Source organism: Pelodiscus sinensis, chromosome 7 (assembly GCF_049634645.1).
Source record: "Pelodiscus sinensis isolate JC-2024 chromosome 7, ASM4963464v1, whole genome shotgun sequence".
NCBI lineage: Eukaryota > Metazoa > Chordata > Testudines > Trionychidae > Pelodiscus > Pelodiscus sinensis.
The window spans coordinates 73,339,367-73,360,953 of record NC_134717.1 but is presented as its reverse complement, the minus strand read 5'-3'; the positions used below and the strand labels follow the sequence as shown (position 1 = coordinate 73,360,953).

Below are 21,587 nucleotides of genomic sequence, written 5' to 3'. Positions count from 1 at the left end.
GCATCCCCTCCCACCCCACTCCAGACCCCTCATAGCTCCCCCTTTTGATAGTCCGGCATATTTGATAATCCGGCACCCCCTGGGTCCTAAAGGTGCCAGATTATCAGAAGTTTACTGTACAATTCAGTAGCAGAATTCAGGGAAGACTAGTAGAGGTGTTACGGGGTCTACAAACCTCACATAAAAGATGGGCAATAAGGGGTTAAAAACCCTTCCTACCTGTAGTCAGCAAAAACTACGTGATGTCGTGGTACAAAAACTATGTGATGAGGTGGTACATCTAATGCTGTCAGCCAGTAGAGGCCCTGGTCTCTGAGCAGCCATGGGTGATGAGGACCCTAGAGCTCTGAGCTGCGAGCCTTAGTACTCTCAGCTGCCACTGATGCTCCCAGTTGCTGCAGGTGGCAGAGACGATGCGACTCTGAGCCATTGTCGCTTCCATGAATTTTTGTTTATTGCCCATGAGCTGTGTGAGACTTTTACTAAAAATAACCATGATAAAATCTTGACATAATTACAGGTATTGGCAAAATCCCATTCACATAAAGTGGACTGATGGTTTGAATACAGCATTTTTCTTCTACTTACTTTATATTTGCCAACAACAGGGTGTCGACCCCCTGTGATTAACATATCATCACCCCGGTCCAGGATAAAACGAACTGCGTGACCAGTTCTAAATTAAAAAGGAAGAAGTGAGGAGGAGAATTAGGCTTAAGACCAACTTACAGATGGCAAAGATGGTGATTCCCCAGAGGCCCAAATCTAGAAGAGCACAATGAATGTATTTAAATTTAAGCATTGACTTAAGTGCTTTGGTGAACAAAGATGGATTTAAGCACCTGCTTAATTTTAACGGGATTACTTGTGCCTAAAGTATGCACTGATTATGTGCTTTGCTGGGTCCATCATTCTTTTCCCTTTTAGAAAAACCAATGAGTTAACTAAGCACAAATTTCTTGTATAGTCACTTATTTTGGTTTTAAGAACTAGGGGGTCACCAAATGAAATTAATAGGTAGCAGGTTTAAAACAAAAAAAGGAAGTTTTTCTTCATGCAGTGCATGGTCAACCTGTGAAACTCCTTTCCAGAAGACCAGGACTTTAACAGGGTTAAGAAGAACTAGATGAATTCATGGAAGTTAGGTCTATCAACGGTTATTAGCCAGGATTGGTAGGATGGTGTCACTAGCCTCTGCCAGAGGCTGGAAATGGATGACAGGAGAGAGATTACTTGATGATTCCCTGTTCTTTTCACTCCCTCTGGGGCATCTGGCATTGGCCACTGTCGGCAGACAGGATACGGGGCTAGATGGACCTTTGGTCTGACCCAGTAAAGCATTCTTAAGAACATAAGAATGGCTATATCAATTTAGCTCAGGCCAGTAAGGGCTAAATTTTGAAATGTACTACTAGCGTTATTTCAAAGTAACTCAGTCTACGTCTACACAGCAGGCAATTATTTCAAAATAATGTTGAAATACTGTCGAGCTGGAGGACTTCTTACTCTGACTCCTGTAACCCTTGTTGCACGAGGAGTAAGGGAAATCAGAGGAAGAGTGCTCTATTTCAAAATTAGTGCTGTGTAGACACTCCCAATTTTGAATAATCTATTTTGAAATAAGCTACGCAATTGACTTAACTCTAAATAAGCTATGCAAGTTGAGCTAAGCCCTGCTGTGCAGATGCACCCTAAAAAAAAAAAAAAAATCAATCTAGGATAAATCAATATCACACTCTCAAAACCAAAATGAGAAATCTGCACTGTATAAACTTAATCAATTTTGAAACTGATGTAGCAAGCTCCATATAACCATATGTGTGAACAATATTCCAATCCAACAGCTCCCCATAAAATTGTCGAAAGTACATAAGAACATAAGAACGGCCGTACTGGGTCAGATCAACGGTCCATCTAGCCCAGCATCCTGTCTGCCGACAGTGGCCAGCAACAGGTGCCCCAGAGAGGGTGGACCGAAGACAATGATCAAGCGATTTGTCTCCTGCCATCCTTCTCCAGCCTTTGACAAACAGAGGCCAGGGACACCAATTCTATCCCCCAGCTAATAGCCTTTTATGGACCTAACCTCCATGAAATTATCTAGCTTCTCTTTAAACTCTGTTATAGTTCTAGCCTTCACAGCCTCCTCTGGCAAGGAGTTCCACAGGTTGACTACATGCTGTGTGAAGAAGAACTTTCTTTTATTCGTTTTAAACCTGCTACCCATTAATTTCATTTGGTGTCCTCTAGTTCAAAAGTATTGAGAACATTTCTGTCTGACACTAGTCTCAGCTCTATTTAGGTCAGTGGTCACCAACCAGTTGTTTTTTTGCATCTCATTTGTGTGGTCCCTGACTGATTTTTCTGTGGGTCAGTAGCCCCAACCTAAAACAGGTTCCTTGCCCCTTCCATAAATAAAAACAATGCTGAAACATTTTGTGTTGGGTGTAATATTTTATTTAAAAATGAAGCCTGGCCAACAAGCCCCCCATTGGGGCCAAGCCCCCATCTGGCCACAGCATCATAACACTCTGGCATCCTCACCCCACACTCCAACCCTGAGTCTATCATACACCTGAACCCCCTGCCCTGAGTGCCTCACATCCCCAAACTCCTGCACCACCAACACATCGCAAATCTGTGCCCTGAGCCCATCATACACCTGCCCCCTGCCCTGAGTCCTTCATATACTCCAACCCAAACTCCTGCACCCCCACAAGCCTGCAGCCTGCTCAGAACCCCAACCCTCCACCTGACCCCAACATTGTCTAGTCTGGAGCCCCCTCCCTGAGCCAGCATCCCTTTCTCCACCTCCTCATGCACCCAGATTCCCTCCTTGCACCTCTTATTCCCTCTGACACTCAAATTCCTCATTCCCATCCCAGAGCCTGCACCTCATGTCTCAATCCAATGAGAGTGAGTAAGGGCTGGGGACAGAAAGTGATGGAGAGGAGGAGAATGAAGAGGGTGGGGCCTCAAGAAAGGGGTGGAGTCTCAGGGAAGGGAAGGGAAGGGAAGGGAAGGGGTAGATCTTGGCTTGTCCTGACATTTACAAAGTGATCTTGGGTGTAAAAAGGTTGGCGACCACTGGTTAGATCATGTCACTGCAACCCAGCTTATGACCCTTCTAGACTAGAGAGTCTAATAAAACTCACTAACAGTCACGTTTGTGAGGCTTGTTGGCTGAGGTAGAGGAAGCATCTCAGGGAAGGGAACAGACCTTAGAGGGTAACTATTATTCCTCCTCCTTTCTCACTTACAATAGGAAGTCACACTTACTTGTTTGCTGCCACTGCAGCAACAGATGCCAACAGACCAGCTTTCCCTATTTTCCCACCGAAAGCTCCACCGATTCTTTTGACATGGCACATGATCCTATTGGCTGGAACCCCTAAACACGAGGACACCATTTCCTGTAAAGTCAATATCCCTTTTTTATACCATTGCCATTTTAAAGAGACCCTGTCAGGTCAAATCTGACCCAAATTAAATTTTGCAAAAAAATGTGTATAGAAAGCACCAAGACAGATTGCCATGATTTTCCTTCTAATTCCAATGAAAACATCTATTTTTCTACAGTTAAATAACCCCAAATAGTATTTGCATCCAAAAAAGAACCCGAAAGTGAAACCAGCTATGTACAATTGTCCAAGCTGAGAGAAATGCAGGAAGTAAGCAAAATCCATAATAAGGAAATTAGATTTTTAAAGAGTTTGGTTTTAATAATCTAAGGCCTTATTAGTCATAGATGAAGAAATGAATTGGTTTCTCATATGTGGCTGATTGACAGTGTTCCTCATTTATGTAACAAAAATCTGCATTGCTTCTTGGCTTTGTTCTCAGTGATATAAAATTACATACATAGAAAATAGGGCAGTACAATAGGCAAAACCCACCTGATACAAAAACTGAGCATTCTGTTCCAAATGCATTCTGCTTTAGAAGCCACACAAATAGCTAGGAAGAGATAATTTGCTATGTTAGGTTTTAACCCAGAGTTGAAGAAGATCTCTGTGGGGCTTGAAAGTTTGTCTCTTTCACCAGCAGAAGTTAGTCCAATAAAAGACATTATCTCATCAACCTTAGCTCTCTCACATTAGGTTTTGTGAGTTTCCCCTTTATATTTCTGTCAGTAGACAGTTGTTAGCATCCCAGCGAATACTCATGCAATGCTCTGAGGTAGATGAGAGAAGACCATGTTCCGCTCTTCATAGGGAGAACTCTGTACCTTAAAGGATCATGCGCTGGAGCACAGATTACATTCAGAGGGGACAGAAGTGCTTTTGCTCACCCATCACTTTGGAGGCAGAGAGCTCAGTGCACAGCTGATGGCTCAGCAGTGTTGAGCTATCATGCTAATGAGGTAGTGAAGAGCAATAGCTATTAGATAACTCAATTGTGTAACTCACATGTTGCTATTGAATCAAAAACTGCCTAAGATGGATTTTCAAACCACACACAAAGAGCTATATTGTCAAGTTGTTAAACAAGTGCCTAGAAAGGCCTTACATTACCTGGATAAGTGCTGGATGCTGGGTTGACACATAGATGTCTATTTCTTTATCCTCTCCTTTTGGCACAACAAGCACACTCTGAGTCTCCATGTAAAAATGTTCCTGTCCCCCAACATGGATCTCCCCTGTTCCAAAGATAAAGACTCAAGTGTTGCTGATGGGCTAGGCAGTTTATAGGGGAGGAATGAAGGAGAATAGGCCAGATACGAATGTCACACAAGACATAACATTCAATATACTGGAGCAACACAGCTGCTGGTGCTACTGCTGCTAAATTGCAATCAGGCACAAGAAAGCAGCTGCAACAGGTGCAACCTCTAGCATAAAAATATGAGCCAAATGCTCTGCTGGTGTAAATTGGCTCTGCTCCATTGATTTCACCAGCATTGTGCCAATTTATACTACCAGAGAATCTGCCACACACATTGTCAATATCACACTAAGCATCTTGAATCTGGGGTGTAGAAAGCTCAAGAGGGGTGACAGGATCTCGAGCCAGCTTGCATGAAACACATCAGATGTGGAACACAATATTTTTCTGTTGGAGGGAAGTGCTATTCCTGAATGTTCAAGCTCAGTACCAAATAGGCCATGCATGTTGCTGGGGGAAAAGGGAGAAATTAGTGGTTGGAAAGGAACAGACTAACAGGAGGGGAAAAAATCAATTTAAATACATTCTAATGAAAATTTGACCATTTCTTTTTTGCCCAGATCTATTTGGCTGGTATCAGAATTCAAACTGGTAGAAGTTCTCATAAGCCTCCCACCACCCACCCAGCACATTGTGCAATTTACCTTCAAGTATTTGATCAACAGTTTCAAATGCGGCATCAACATTTCCTTTTTCTAGTTTTCTTTGTGGTTCAAAGAATGAATTGTGCTTTATAGCGTCCTGCCATGGTGGAAAATACATACACACTCGTCTGAGAATTTTAAATAGTCTCTTTTTACACAGTATTTTATTATCAATACGATTGCCACACTCCTTTTATTAAGATATGAGAAACTGGGTTCCAGAGAGTTATCAGGCTACTAAATATTATCACATTGCTGTATTCCAGAAGTTCTTCCACTGACAGCCTGGCCAGTAGGGGGCTGAAGGATTGGCTATAACAACACAAATGATGTGCTGTAATCAGTACTCTCTGGCTACGTCTAAACTACACCCCTCTGTTGGCAGAGAGATGTAAATTAGACACATCAAAAGTGCAAATGAAACAAGGATTTAAATATCCCGTGCTTCATTTGCACAATCGTGTCATGACGCTGTTTCGAACAAGTGCCATTTCGAAACTGAAACCGTAGTTTAGACGTGTTTTTTCGACAACAGAGTACAGGATCTTTCGAAAAATAGCCCCGTTGTCGAAAAAACGTGTCTAAACCGCGGTTTCAGTTTCGAAATGGTGCCTGTTCGAAACAGTGCCATGACGCAATTGTGCAAATGAAGCGCGGGATATTTAAATCCCCACTTCATTTGCACTGCCGATGTGTCTAATTTGTATCCATCTCCCGACAGAGGAGTGTAGTTTAGACACACCCTCTCTGGGAAGGCTGATCAAGGTGATTGCAAAGTTCAGGATTTTATACACTGGACAATCAAATGTTGCTGTGACTCAATCTTGCATTGATGGCCTCTGCTTTCCCAGAGGTCATATAAACATATGCAGTGCTTTTTTTGCGATGGTACGCACTGGTACAGCGTACCTGCACCTTTTTTTGTGAGCACTCACACTGCATCGCTTTCCCCAGGCATGGCCCCCACTGGCCCTGGAAGCACTCGCGCTGCGGTGCGCAGCTTAGCTGGGCCAACAGGAGGGGCTGAAAAGCAGCATGCAGCTCCACTGTTGGGACGGAAAAGTAGCACATGACTCAGCTGAGCTGTATGGGTGGAAAAGTGGTGCACGGCTCAGCTGGGCTGGGGGCTGCGGAAAAGAGGCACCTATGGCTCACCTGGTCTTGAGGGCGGAAAAGAGGTGAGCAGCTCAGCAGAGCTGGGGGGAAGGAAAACAGGCGGGTGGCTCAGCTGGGCTGGGGTTGCAGAAAAGCGGAGGGTGGCTCAGCTGGGCTGGGGGGAAGGAAAAGAGGCAGGAGGCTCAGCTGGGCTGGGGGGAAGGAAACAGGCGGGTGGCTCAGCTGGGCTGGGGGGAAGGAAAACAGGCGGGTGGCTCAGCTGGGCTGGGGGGAAGGAAACAGGCGGGTGGCTCAGCTGGGCTGGGGTTGCAGAAAAGCGGAGGGTGGCTCAGCTATGCTGTGGGGGCTCAGTGAACCGACACTAGAGGTGTTGAGCCGAGGCAGCAGGGCCGGTGGCAGGACCGGCCACTTTAAAGGCAGAATTACCTTACCTGTCCCGTCTCTCCAGTGCCTGGCTCTGCGGGAGGGGAATTTGGTTGGGGGGGAGGGGCGTTGGGTGGTGCCTGGCTCTGGGGGAGGACTGGGAGCATTGGGATGGGGGGGGGGGAGGCTGAGGATGCCTGGCTCTGAGAGAGGGGTCAGTTTTGGTCTTGGCAGTGCTTTTTTTGTGACAGGACATCCCTATTTTCCCAGCATATCGTAAATGAATGGCATTCCCCTCGGGCATACCAGCACCTATTGGCATTTATTTCCCTGGGGTGGCTTGGCACTGAGTACATGTCCCCAATGGCTGATTCGCAGCTGCCCAATAGAACTCTCCCTGCGACAAAAGGGAAATCTGATTTCTGGTGAGGAACAGAACATCTTGTAAGTGACCAAGATGAAGCAGAGAGAGACTGGACTACAAGTTTAAGATAAGAATAGTCAGTGTAGGCTTTTCTTCACAATGTTTTTCTTCTTCTGATATGCAAACCAATCTCTATCACATAAGGGGAACATACCCTTCAGCCAAAGTTCCCAACAGTCATGGCTACTCTAAATAAAGACCAGTTTTCAATTGCCATGTAGCAAAGCAAATGTCTAACACACAAGGTGCTAAGAAGAGTGTTTGTCTAGGCAGTGTGCTCTGAATTGGGCTCAAAATAAGTCAATACTTGTCCTGTACTTCACCTGGCTCAGATATGTGAGGTTATTAATATTTTTGTTTATTTAAGCAGCAAAATGGGGCCTCTATAGATAAGCAGAGTTCCTAGATCAGGAATTCTGAATTGTTGTTCACTGGGTAATTCCAAGTGCCACTTTTCTGGAGCAGTTGGCATAGCCTGAAGAGAGAGCAAGAACATATAATAATCCCAGAAAGGAACAGGCAAGAGAATCCTTAGATGTGAAAGATCCCCCTTTGTTACTGTATGAGGATCTTCCTTAAGAACTAACCAAACAAGCGCAAGTGGAAACTTGGCCAAATTTTGCTCTATTTACACTGGCATTATTGTGATGTACTAGTGTCAGTGATAGCAGAAATTTGGCCAAGTCCTTGAAAGAGAGTCAAATGTGTCACACTTCACTTGTCATGAAAAAAGTAAATAGCAAGTGAAGAGTAGACAGCTGCTTCCCTGCCCAAGAAGATAAGACAGTGAAAAAAGGCAAGACAAGGCTAATTATTACCTCAATAGTCAGGATCACTGGCTCCAGAGCATCATACTCTATCTTCACTTTTGCAGCTGCTTGCTTGGCATGAACAGCTGAATCCGCAACCACAGCACAAACAATCTGACCCACACAAATTACCTGCAAAGTACAGTGGAAATAATTCTTGTATTCAAATGATTCCCCGTGGGCTTTCTCACATTCTGGACTCAAACAAACACTATTCATATTACCTTTTTTAATTTTTGGTTTGGTGTAACCGTTTTTATTTGCTATAGGCCTTTCCCTAGCACAAGGGTGGGGAACCTTTTTTGGGTGAGGGGCCTCTGGCCCACAGAACAATCAGTTGAGAGCTGCACACAAGTGAGGAGCAAAACAAACCAGCCAACCAACCCTCACTGATGCAGCCCTGGAAAGGAGACAGACACTCCCCACATTGAGAGCTTAGGGGGCCCAGGGTAGTAGATTTTGTGTGCTTCAGCCCAATGAGGGAGGTAGTGGGGGGAGTGGAGCACCAATGCAGGCTCCGCAATACTGGGGGAGCACCAAGCCATGGGGCTGGATCCAGGCAAGCCAGGGGCCACACCCGGACCCCAGGCCTTAGGTTCCCCACCCCTGCCCTTACCCAATACATCAGTAAATGATTCCCAATGTAAACTGGGAATCAAGAACAGCATTTTCAAAAGTCCCTAAGGGTACGTCTACACTACAACGTTAATTCAAACTAACTTAGTTCGAATTAGTTATTCGAACTAAGCTAATTCGAACTAACGCATCCAGACTAAAAAACTAGTTCGAATTAGCATTTTGCTAATTGGAACTAGCATGTCCACACAGAGTGGACCCTGAACCGGGGTTAAGGATGGCCGGAAGCAGTGCCGGCAGGGCATCAGAGGAGGACGTAGAGCGTGGAGATGCTGTCTCAGGCTAGCCGAGGGCTGTGCTTAAAGGGTCCCAACCCCCACCCCGGACAGACAGTTCTCGGGGGTGCCCCGCTTGAAAACCAGTCCTGGCTTGAAGTGCCCGTAGTACCCACACTGGGCACATCACAGCACTCGGCCATCAGACCGGCTGCACTAGCCACAGGCTACCATCTGGGAAGAGGGGGCAATTGGGGGGCTGCAGGAGAGCTTCCACCCCCAGAAGCCCGCAGAGCCAGTCCAGTCCTCCCCATTGGGGGCTCGTACCCCATTCCTCCCTCACCTCCTTCCACTTACCCTTCCCTAGCCCCCCTTCCTGATGTACAAAATAAAGGACAATTGTGTTCAAAAATGGAATCAGTCTTTATTGAACAAAACTGGGGGAGACTGGGAAAAGGAGGTGGGAGAGGGGAAGAGAGAGGCTGGGAGAGGGGAGGGCAACTACAATGATCAGGGGTTGGGAACAGGTCCCATATGAAGAGAGGCTAAAGAGACTGGAACTTTTCAGCTTAGAAAAGAGGAGACGGAGGGGGGACAGGATAAAGGTCTCTAAAAGCAGGAGTTGGGTGGAGAGGGTGCATACAGAAAAGTTCTTCATTAGTTCCCATAAAGAAGGACTAGAGGACACCAAAGGAAAGGAATGGGTAGCAGGCTTCAAACTAGTAACAGAAAGTTCTTCTTCACAAAGCAAAGAGTCAACCTGTGGAACTCCTTGCTGCAGGAGGCTGTGAAGGCTAGAACTAGAACAGAGTTTAAAGGGAAGTGAGATCAAGTCATGGAGGTTGGGTCCATGGAGTGGTATTAGCCAGGGGGTAGGAGTGGTGTCCCTGCCCAAGGTTTGTGGAAGGCTAGAGAGGGATGGCACGAGACAAATGGCTTGGTCACTGTCTTCGGTCCATCCCCTCCAGGGTCCCTAGGGTTGGCCACTGTCGGCAGACAGGCTACTGGGCTAGATGGACCTTTGGTCTGACCCAGGATGGCCATTGTAAGCTCAGGGCTCAGGGTCGGGGGTCTCAGTGGACCACCTTGATTTTCATGCACTCCTGCTCCTGGGTGGCCAGGCTGGCAGCTCTCCTGCCCTAGCCGGCCACTTTCCTGTGCCTAGTGCGGAGATCGTGGATGAGGTCCACGATGTCCGCACTACCCCAGGCGGTTGCCCGCCTCTTGCGGTCCCGGGCAAGCTCCCGGGAGCCGCCAGCCTGGTCCCAGGAAGAAGGGGAGGGCTGGGGGGCATTGGGTGGGTGGCTCGATCCGTGCCAGGCGCAGGGTCTGCTGGCTGGGTGCTGGCAGGCTTGCACCTGGCACAGGCACCGTAGCCAGCCCGTGCCCCTTTAAGGGGTCCGGGGCCAGGAGGGGGGCAGACGAGTTTCCCTGGTGTTGGCCAGAGTGGCCACCAGGGAAACCTGGGGAGGGCTAGCCTCCCACTAGTTTGAATTAAGGGGCTACACAGCCCTTAATTCGAACTAGTAAATTCGAACTAGGCTTAATCCTCATGGAATGAGGATTACCTAGTTCGAACTAAGCGCTCCACTAGTTCAAATTAAATTCGAACTAACGGAGCGCTAGTGTAGCGCCTGTGAAAGTTAGTTCGAACTAATGGACGTTAGTTCGAACTAACTTTGTAGTGTAGACATACCCCCAGTGACTTAGGTTCCTAAATCCCATGGACTTCACATGAAACAGGCTCCCAAGTGCCTGCGTCATATTTAAAAGTGAGACTTCGGAGCTTATGCAACTCAGACAATAGCTATACTGTGAATGGAGGTGTGAGGGCAGTATGTGTAGACCTATCTGAGCTGACTTCAACCCACCTAGATTATACACCAATAGCAGTAAAGCCACAGTAGCACAGACTTAAGTGTGAGCTAGCTGCCTGAGTGTGTATCCAGTTTGGGCTTGTGCAGCCCAGCTCCCAATGAAGCCTGTGTTGCCATCACTACACTGCTATTGGCACTCCACACTATCTAGATTAAAACTAGCTTGGGTATATAGACATGTGATGCACTGAGCCCCCCACAACCAAATTGTAGTGTAGATCTACCATCGGTGCTTTAGAAAAGACTGCTTTCTAGTCTGATTCATCTGGTTTAAAGAGGCATGTCAAAGTTTGGTTATTTTGATACTTGAAAAGAAATGGAAAAAGGATTAAGAAACTGCCTCACAGAGCAGCCAAAGAAATTCCTAACATATACACGCTACAAAAATTCAAGAGTCATTACTGTTCTTGTTTATAATAATAATAAGATAAGGATCAAAGAGAGATCACCAAAGAAAAATCATAGCTACTGACAGAAACATTGTACCTTATCTTTTGCAAATATAATCTCTGCATCACTGTAAAAGAAGAATTCATTTTTGCCTGGGACATCCTGAGCTGTTACAATATCATACACTCCTGGTTCTCTGAGGGCCTCTGATGCCTCAATTGATCTGGGAAAAAATAGAAAGGAGATCGTTTCACATCTGAAGTTCGTTTCACAGTGCTGCATGTGAAGTAAAGTGATACAATATACACATGGGATAGCCTATGCCTCACGACTGCTTTTGCACAGCTCTGTGGAAGCTGCTGGTGCTGGTCACTGTCTTTAACCTCCTTAGAGACAACAAGCTCAGGTAGAGGAAGAGGAAAGCTGTTGACGAGCTGTCCGGAAAAGGCTTGCTTTGTAATACGATAGTCACTGCTCTTTCCCCCCATTTGAGACAGCAGGATGGTGGTGGAGAGGATGGCAGGAGCCCATTTGCTCCAGACAGAAATATCACCCATGAAACACTCAGGCCATGTCTCCACTACGGGGAAGATCGACACTGCCTCAATGGATCTCCCAAAGTTCAGTTTAGCACTTCTTGTTTACTCCTGTCAACTTCTGACTGTGGGGACAGTGGGGAAATTTGAATTAAGGCACATCAATTCCATCTATGTAATTAACGTAGCTGGAGTTGCATATCTTAATTCGACCGTGCACTACAGTTCTTTCGGTAGAGACAGAATAACTCTGCTTGACCCCATCCTCTACATTCTACAAGCTATGCCTTTCTCCCAGATCAAGAGAGAATCTTTCATCAAAGTAACTGAATATGAAAAAGTGACCTAGACAGCAATGGTCAAAACTTAGCTAATATAAAGCAGAGCTAAGCTGTGAGCAAGAGGCAGGCTCTGCTCATAGAAGTTGGTAAGAACATGACTGATATTACAGAAGCACTCATACCTAAGAGGTACTAGGCAAAGGTTGGAAGCACATTCCAGAGGGATGATAACAAAACGCCTCATTAACAAATATTTGGTACCAACACACATCCCGCAGATGACAAAAGCACACCAATTCTGGTTCAGGACAGGGTCTAAATTGACAGCATGATGAATATAACTGAACCCTTCTTGCGTGAGTTAAGGGGTGGTAACTAGGCAACAGAGGGTGGCAACCTGATACGACAAGAGTGATGTATAATTTGTTTGTACCTGTATATAAAAGTGTACCCCAAAGAGTGGTTGTTGGTTGACCTAGGGCAATGTTGGAGCCATAGTATTGAATAAGTTAGTCCATTGTCACAGTGCACATATGCACAGTGGCACAGCGGCCGGGTGCTTTCGATCCTCATCTGATTTGTGGTCTATGGGGCTTCTCTGGGGTCTGTCATGTTGACTAATTGCACGTGGTTAACACTGTAGACAGGGGAGCACACACACACAAGCAGCCGAAAGTTTATCATCGCTGACGGAGCAGAAGGACCCATTGGGAATGCCTAACTGATGACACAGGGAAGAGGGAGGTAGTGGAGAACCCACAAGGACAACCATCTCAAGTAACCTCAATTACTGCACAAGGTGAGTAAACTTCTCTTCTTCCAGGAGTGTCGCTATGGGTGCTCCACTTCAGGTGACTGTTGAGCAGTGCTCCTCAGTGGAGGTGAGGGGCTTTGGATTTGGTTCAGTGATGATGGATAGCACTGAGTCCAAACTCAGCATCGGCAGCTGATTGCTGTTATAATGTGGAGTGGGCAGATGCCTAGGTAGCTGCCTTGCAAATGTCCGTGATGAGTACGTTATCAAGAAAGGCCACGGATGTTGCTAACTCTCTGGTAGAGTTTGCAAACTCCTAACAGAGCTGGTAGGTTGTTGTTTTTATAACTCAAATGGATACATCCAGATGTCCATTTAGACAGCATCTGTTTTGAGATGGTTTGACCCTTTGAATGCTCTGTTTTAGAGACAAACAGTTGAGAAGATTTTCTGAGTGTTTTTGTCCTTTCTAGGTAGAAAGCTAGTGCTCTGCAAATATCTAGTATGTGAAGTGAGGCCTCCCTGAGGCTGCATGTGGTTTCAGGAAAACCATGGGTAAGTACATGGATTGATTTCAATGAAAATGAGAGGCTATCATTTCCACTTATGTCTGAATGTTTTTTGTATGCTTAGTTTTCAACTCTTCAATAGTATGTCTCGAGACAAAGAAGAGCAAGGTTGGGGTCATTTCACTGTGTCCCAGGTCTGTCTGAGCCATGTAGATGCAATGAGAATAAACTTGGATTTGTCCTACCTGATCTTGTGACTGGCCAGGAGGGAATGCAGACATTAGTGGGGCATCCCATTTTATGAGGAGAATGACACTCATCGAATGGCATCCCAGACCAGCTTGGGAATAATATTGTGGGCACTCTGCATTCTGAGCTTTTGTGAATAGGTCTACAATGGTTTAAACATGGCTGTGAGAGACTTAGGATCCACTTCCCACTCTGGGGTTTATGAGACGTCCCTGCTCAGTTGGTGCACTGTTGTGTTGTGACATCCTGGCAGGCAGGATGCCGAAATGTCTATGTGGTTGGTGATGCACTAATTACAGAGTTGCATTGCTTCTGCACATCAAGGGTATGATCGCTCTCTCTCTCTCTCTCTTGGAAACTTATATAGAACATACATGCCATATTTTCTATAAGCATCTTGATGGCTGTGTTCTGGATTAGGGGAAGGAAGTGCTCACATGTGTTTCTGACTGCCCTTAGTTCCAACATGGTTATGTACAGTCCACTGGAGACCAGTGACCCGTGGTCATGTTGTTGCACAAATGTAGGCTCCTATAAATTCCTGCTGTTGGACAGGAAGCATGGTGGACTTCTGCACATTTATGTAACCCAGCAACCATGACCAGGGTTATATTGGTGTGTGCGGCATTTGTCACTGTCTGCTTGTGTTGGTGCCCTTGGAAAACAGTCCAAGTATGGAAAAATCATCACTCCCTGCCTGCAGAGGTGACAGTAAGAACCCTGGAAAAAACTCTTGAGGAGGTTGACAGGTCGAAGGGAAACACTCTACATTGGAAATATCGGTTCCCTAGGGTGGATCTCTAGACTCATCTGTGCACCGGGTGAATAGTAATATGAAAGTAAGCATCTTGTAGGTTGAGGGCCAAGACCCAATCTCCTTTCTCTAATGATTGCAGATAGAATCACCATTTTGAAAAGTTGTGTTCTCACAAATTAATTTTGCATAAATCCAGAATGAATCTCAACCCACTAGTCTTTTTCTAGGTGAGGAAGTAATGGGAATAAAATCCTCTCTTTGTGTGTTAAGCTGGCACAGGTTCAACAGCACCTAATTGCAGGAGGTGGTTTATTTCCTATTGTAACAGATACTTGTGAGGCAGCATTTAAAGCCTGGAGGACCAGGCATACCTAAAAGGATACTTGTTTTGAAGAAAGAAGAGGGATAATTCTATTTTGTTTCCCTTTTCTTGCTGTCTTTTGAAGCTGGGGACCCACTTGGGAGGCAGTGGGAAAGAGAAGGGAAGAAAACTATAACCATTAAAAAAAATCAGTAAAATACAAAATAGCAGATAAAATAATGAAATGAGAGGCTCACAATCCAGGAAATACAGAAAACTATTGAGCTATCGAAAGCTGTCACTCTGATTCAAGCCAAAGACTGTAAAGAAAGAACTGGGTGATGTTTGGCTGCAGTGCAGCATGAGATAGCTGCCATGCGTGAGTGGCCAACAAGGCACTGCTATTACAAATCTCTGATTTCAAGTGCAGGGTGCCAAGACACCTAAAGTGAAGCATCCATAGGGACACTCCTTGAAGAAGTAAGTAGTCTTGTGAACCCTGCAAATTTATGTACCATCTCCAGTCTAACGCCAATGCTAAAGAGATCTATGTAATTAGCACACAGCACTCTTATGGAATTATAAACCAGCATCTTCTAGATCAGTGGTTCTCAGGAAAGGGTCCAGAGTCTTGGGGGTTGCAAGCAGGTTTCAGGTGGGCTACCAAGCAAGGCCAGTATTAGACTTGCTGGGGCCCAGGACAGAAAGCTGAAGGCCCATAGCATGGGACTAAAGTCCAGGGTCTTGAGACCTGTCAAGTGAAGCCTGAGCAATGTAGCTTCACCAGGGCCCCAGGCAATTCCCTGCTTGCTACCCCTTAATGTTTCCCTGGTTTTTATACGCAGAAAACCTGTTATTGTGGCACAGGTGAGCCATGGAGTTTTGACAGTATGTTGGTGGAGGCATCAGGAAGAAAAAGGTTGAGAAACTCCTATTCTAGTTAATACACTAGTACTAGGTCAGGGGTTTACTGGTTTAGTTCGGAAACACAAAAGGGTGGGTGTGTCATGCAGGGAGCCTGTAACCTGAGCCCTGAAGCCCTTTTGCTTTGTATTCAGCTCCAGGAGCACGTTGGGGTCCTGACTCACAGTTTAAGAACTGCTGCATTAATTACATTAAATGGGTGATTTTAATAAAACTCTTTAATGGCTTTAAACATGTTTTACAATAATTTAGCTTGTACCTGTTAACACACAAGCTAAACTGCTGTAAACCAAGTTTAAACAGATATAAGTGTCCTAACATTGGTTTAATTAAATCAGTACAATATTAGTTATACCAGCGCATTGTCTGTGAGTGGCTCAGGCTTTACAAAGATCCTGAGCTGGTATTCAGATTAGTATCCCATCGTCAGAATGAACATTTGTTACAATGTTCTGAGTGGATGAGATTTTCAAAGCAATCTAGGAACAGTTGTGCATCTAAATACCCTTCACTGCTCTGAAAATCTCATCCAATGTTTTCATGGTTATATTTTTCTATCAGGCATTTATGCACTTACACAATCTTTGCATGGGCTCTGGAACTGGTTACGACAGCCAAGAAGAGCTCTTCGTCAACAGCACGAATGTCATCACAGTAAAGAGCTTCACCAGTAGCATGTTTTATACCAGCCTGATGCATGACAGGACGTCCTACTGGATCCCTGGGAAGTTGCTCCGGGTTTACTTTCTGCTTGGTTAAAAAAAAACAACAGCATAAGAAAGCAAAAGCCAAGTTGTCCTTACATTAGAATCTGAAAATTTAACAATACCTTACTTACTTTTACATGGAATAGTTTCTCCTCTTTTTTTTTTCTTTTTCATATGTCCTTTATCACACAAGGAAGCCAAAACAAAATGCAATGTTCAAAAAGACAATGTGCTGTATTATTGATAGATACAGTGATGCGGAATTATTCTCAAGTCTATGCCTTCTCTTGTGCATTTCACCTTTTTGGCAGAACAGTGTACTGAACTATTCATAGTGACTCCTGGATTCTTCTCCTGAGAGCTTACAATTAATTCAGCATGGCTCAGTGTGGACAAACTGTTTAAATGTTCCTTCCAATGTGCATTCCTTCATAGCTGTCTGTGAGCAATATAATGTGTGACTGTATTGCCTATTGATCTTATTTTGCTGGGCCCTCCTTGAGAAATATATTTTTGCTAGCAGCAAATGTTATGTACAAATTGATTCCTTCTGCCCCTCCATTCTGGACCATTGATAAACCTCCTGAAACACTGATTCCACTGACTCCTCACTCCTAACCTTTCACTGTGCTGAGAGCTAAATATTTACTCATATTTTTTAATCTTCCCTTCCCTTATCACCTTCAGTGCTCAGGCAGTCTGATTAACCTCTTCTCCCTCTCGGTTTTCTTTGTAGTCAACTGTCTGCTATTAGCAATACACTTAGGATATGTCTACACAGCAAAGTTATTTCAAAATAACAGCCGTTATTTTGAAATAACTTTACCAGCATCTACACAGACAAACTGCTATTTTGAAATTAATTTGAAATAGCGGAGCACTTATTTCAAATTTGGTACACCTTATTCCACAAGGAATAACACCAAAATTGAAATAGCTATTCCGAAATAAGTGTGGTGTAGACACTTATATTGAAATAGGGGGCCTCCAGCCTTCCCAGGGTGCCCTGGTGATCACTCCAGCCTCAACCAAGAACACTCCTCTCCCTCCCCTCCTCCCCGGAGCCCTTAAAGGGGTTGAGTCTGGCCACAGTGCCTGTGCCAGCTCCAAGCCTGCCAGCCCAGAGCCAGCAGTCACTGCCCCTGACCCAGTGGCCCCAAAACATGAGCTAGCAAGCCACTTGCAGCCAGCCCTCCACCACTCCCCAGGAGCAGTCTGCCAGCTCCCAGGAGCCTGCCAGGGCCCGGAGAAGGCGGGCACTTTCCTGGTCCAGGGTAGAGATCTTGGACCTTATTCAGGTTTTGGGGGGATGCCCCCAACGTCCATGACTTCCGCACTAGATGGAAGTATGCGGCCATCTATGGCAGAATAGCTGCCAGCCTGGCCACCAAAGGCCACATGCGAACCCAGGAGCAGGTCTGCATGAAAATCAAGTTGGTCCGGTGAGACCCCAATGCTGAGATTCCCCTCCCTCTTCTTCCCTTTGCTTCCCCCTTCCAGCTCCCTCCTCCCAGGTTTCCCCTCTCCTCTCCCACCCTTTCTTCTCCCCACCCCCACCTCCTTTCCTCAGTCTCACCAGAGTCTCATTCCCCCGCCCAGTTTTGTTAAATAAAGAGAGTTTGTGTTCATGAAAATACGTGTATTTTATGTGACATCAGGAAGGGGGGTTAGGGAGGGGTAAGTGGAAGGATGTGAGGGAGGAATGAGGGACAAGCCCCCAGTGGGGCAGACCAGGGAGGCTCTTAGTGCTCCTCAGGGTGGAAGCTCTCCTGCAGGGCCTCCTGGATACTGACAGCCCCCCGATGGACCTCCCGGATGGCAGCCTGCAGAAAGTGCAGCCAGGCTCACAGCAACGCATCCAGGAGAAGCACCAGAGTGCCCAGGGCAGCTTTGGCTCCATGCTACAGAGTGCTGTTGTGTCCCGAGTGAGGGCAATCAGAGCACACAGAGACAAAATGCTTTGCTGTCCCTCATCGAGGTAGGCAAGCAAGCAGGGAAAGCTGAGAACCGGCTGACTTGGGGGGGGGGGGGGGTTCCTTTAAGCACAGGGCTCAGATAGCCTCAGGTAGCAGCCACACAAAGTAACTCCTGAACTGATGCCCTGCCGGACCTGGTTCCTGCCCGCCTTAAATGTGATTCAGCGTCCACTCAGTGTGGACATGCTATTTAGAAATGCTATTTTGAAATGCATTTTGTGTGTAGATGCGTTATTTCAAAATAACTTAACTGAATTAACTATTCACTTATTTTGAATTAACTATTTCAAAATAAGCTATTTCAAAATAACGCTGTAGTGTAGACATACCCTTAGAAATGATAGTTTTAATTAGATGTCTCCTACAATGAGCTTCATGATCGCTGGACTTCCCAAACCAGCTCACCTGTTCTCTAACAGAACATTACAGTAGTGTTTTGAATAAGCATAGATCTTTCTGTACTTGCATTTATTTTCCTACTGTTAAAATTGCTCATATTACAAAGTAAGCCCAAGGCATAGACTACAGATTTGCAGAAGATAAATAGGAACTGACAGCAGTATAGTGGGTTGCTTAGAAATGACTCAGGCAACACAACACTGAATAATCTGAATAATAAATGATGCCCATTTATATTGCTGAACTGCTGCCTGTTGACAGGTCTCTGACACCTTTAAAAGGAATCCAAGACATGAAAACCCAGAGTATGGAAAGCAGCACAGTCTAGTGGCTGGCAGCACAAAACTGGGGCTCAGGAGATCTGAATTCTGTTTGCAGCACTGCTGCTGCCCTGCTGGTTTGACTATATCTCTAATCACTCTTAGTTTATGTAGATTGTAAACTCTTCATGACAGGGACTATTCACTATGGCCGGGGTCTGCACACACAAATTGTAACGATTTAAGTAAATCGGGTTAGAAGCAAGTTAAATAGGTGCAGCACTCCGGTGTGGAGAATCTGAAAATAAGTTTGAGTCTCCTATATTAAATTAGCTGAATTTGATTACTGTAGTTAACTGATATATGATGCTCTAAAGCTGATTTCAGAGTGTCCACAGAAGGACTTCATGAAGTCAGTTTACATTAAGGTAAGTCAGTTCAACTTGCATATGCAGACAGGGTCTGTGTGTTGTACAGAACACAACAAAATGGGATCCTATCTTGATAATGGTCTCTAGGATATACTTTAGTTCAAATTAATTATAATGAGTTTGCCATTTCAAAGACAGCTCCTAGTTCACTGAGGAATCAAAGACTGCAAATAGAAAATGCAGTGAGACCAACAACAGTACAGAAGCTACTGCTACACTGTAAGGAAATGTAATCTCATTTTATTAGTACCTAAAAGCATGCAGCGCAGGAGCTCAAATAATGGCTGTCTGAACCATCAGCCACCCTTCTGTTAACATGTCACTGAAAAAGATATTCAATAACTTTTCAGTGCTATGGTATCTTTTTGGTTTTTAGAGGGTGCTATATTTTCTGTCTGTTTGACATCTTTGGTTCCTGAAGAGACATGACGTTGTTTCTGAGACTGCCCCCATAAAACCAGATGTTCCTCTCTTTTTGTTCATATCTGACTTACAGTTTCTGGATTCAAGTATCAGAGGGGTAGCTGTGTTAGTCTGAATCTGCAAAAGCGACGAGGAGTCCTGTGGCACCTTATAGACTAACTGAAGTGTAGGAGCATAAGCTTTCGTGGGCAAAGACCCACTTCGTCAGATGCATGTGACATGCATCTGACGAAGTGGGTCTTTGCCCACGAAAGCTTATGCTCCTACACTTCAGTTAGTCTATAAGGTGCCACAGGACTCCTCGTCAGTTTCTGGATTCTATTTCTAATCAATGGGGATATGATATGCTGTCACTTTCTAAAGGCTGCTGTTCTACGCTCACAGGAGCTTGAGGGCATATGTCAATCTCAAACTATGAGGTAGGCTAGATGGCCATATTGATCTGTTCAGTATAGAATTCTATGTTCCTACATGCAATATAGACAGAAGGAATATATTAATATCCTGTGGCAGGTTTCTAATAGCTCATCACACAGTTCAAATGAGCTTCTTGAACCTACTGAAAAACCTTCTAAAGCTGTAAATGTGACAGTGAGTGGAGCTCTGTGCTTACTGGAAAATGTACTAAAAAGGAAAGCTATTCCTCTTGTGAAATGGAGATGACAACTTTTGTTTACAATGCTCAGTTGTATAAGCAGTGTGAAAGCTAAAGGTTTAGGAAGCTAAACAATTACTTAAGTTTCTCCTGGTTCAAACATGTTGTGATAATAAAAACACTAGGACTGTCAACTGATGTGCATTAACACCTGTGATTAATGCAGGGAAGGATTAATGCATTAATCTCAGGTGTTAATGCTGCGCTGTCCCTTTGAAGTGCCTCTCTGGGGCAGTGCATTAGGAGCCAGGGATCAGCTGTATTGTTCAGCTGATCCCCGGCTCCACGTTAAGCTGCCCCTTTGAAGCACCTGAGTCATTTCTAAGAAACCCAGTACACTGCTGTCAGTTCCTATTTATCTTCTGCAAATCTATAGTCCATGCCTTGGACTTTCAGCCAGGCAGGAGTTGCCAAGGCTCGTGGCTTCAGCCCTTGGGGGAGCGAAGTGTGGGGGACTGAGTCTTCAGCAAGGGTGGAAAGACACACAGTGGATAAGGGCTGCTACCCGGGGGGAGGGACAAACTGAAGATCTGGGCTTCAGCCTGGGTTGTACTGGGAATTCAGGGGGCACCACAGATTAGTCCGGGGGTGCTGGAATTCAGTGTGGGAGGTGCCACTGGGAATCAAGATTTCAGCCCCACAATAGGTCCCAGGGATCGTGGCCTCTCTCCAACATCCTAGATACCCTGCCTTAAGGTACACATGGGGAGGGGTGGCACAAGCCTCTGACTCAACCTCTCTGTCACACACAGGCTGCCTCTCCTCCTAGCCTCTGAACCCTACCTGAGAGCGCCACCTGCTGGTCAACACCTTCCACATTCACCTGCCAGACACAAACAGGAGGCTGCTACAGCTGTGCTGATGCTGATTGACCAGCAGGGAGAGCACCAGAGCTGAAAATATGGGACAATTCACCGTTTATTTTTAAAAAATTGGGATGGCATCAAAAGGGCTTAAATACCGGACTGTCCTGTTAAAAACAGGTGAATGGTCACCTAACTATGCCCTACCTCATTTTATATATCAACATCGCTTTCTACCAATTACCCTTGTTCCTTAATTTCTCTTCCCTTCTGTTATTTATTTAACTCTAATTGGACATAGTCATATATTAATACAACAGAAATGTTTTCAGTCTTCCATTGACTCTAATCCACATTATCACATAGGGGCTACGTCTACACTGGCCCCTTCTTCGGAAGAGGCATGCTAATTTCGAACTTTGGAATAGGGAAATCCGCGGGGGATTTAAATATCCCCTGCGGGATTTAAATAAACATGGCCGC

General features: G+C 45.3%; 1 protein-coding gene across 2 annotated transcripts in view; it reads right to left on the bottom strand.

Moving 5' to 3' along the window:
- Positions 1 to 21,587, bottom strand: part of LOC102452808 (aldehyde oxidase 1) — an 85,380-nt gene that overhangs the window by 26,995 nt on the left and 36,798 nt on the right. For both annotated transcript variants that reach the window (XM_075934287.1, XM_075934285.1), the window contains exons 17-23: positions 16,028 to 16,197; positions 11,236 to 11,362; positions 8,031 to 8,153; positions 5,310 to 5,406; positions 4,515 to 4,639; positions 3,280 to 3,413; positions 589 to 676 (exon numbers count right to left, since the gene is read on the bottom strand). In XM_075934287.1, coding sequence (XP_075790402.1) covers positions 589 to 676; positions 3,280 to 3,413; positions 4,515 to 4,639; positions 5,310 to 5,406; positions 8,031 to 8,153; positions 11,236 to 11,362; positions 16,028 to 16,197 — 864 coding nt within the window. The remainder of the gene's footprint in view (positions 1 to 588; positions 677 to 3,279; positions 3,414 to 4,514; positions 4,640 to 5,309; positions 5,407 to 8,030; positions 8,154 to 11,235; positions 11,363 to 16,027; positions 16,198 to 21,587) is intronic.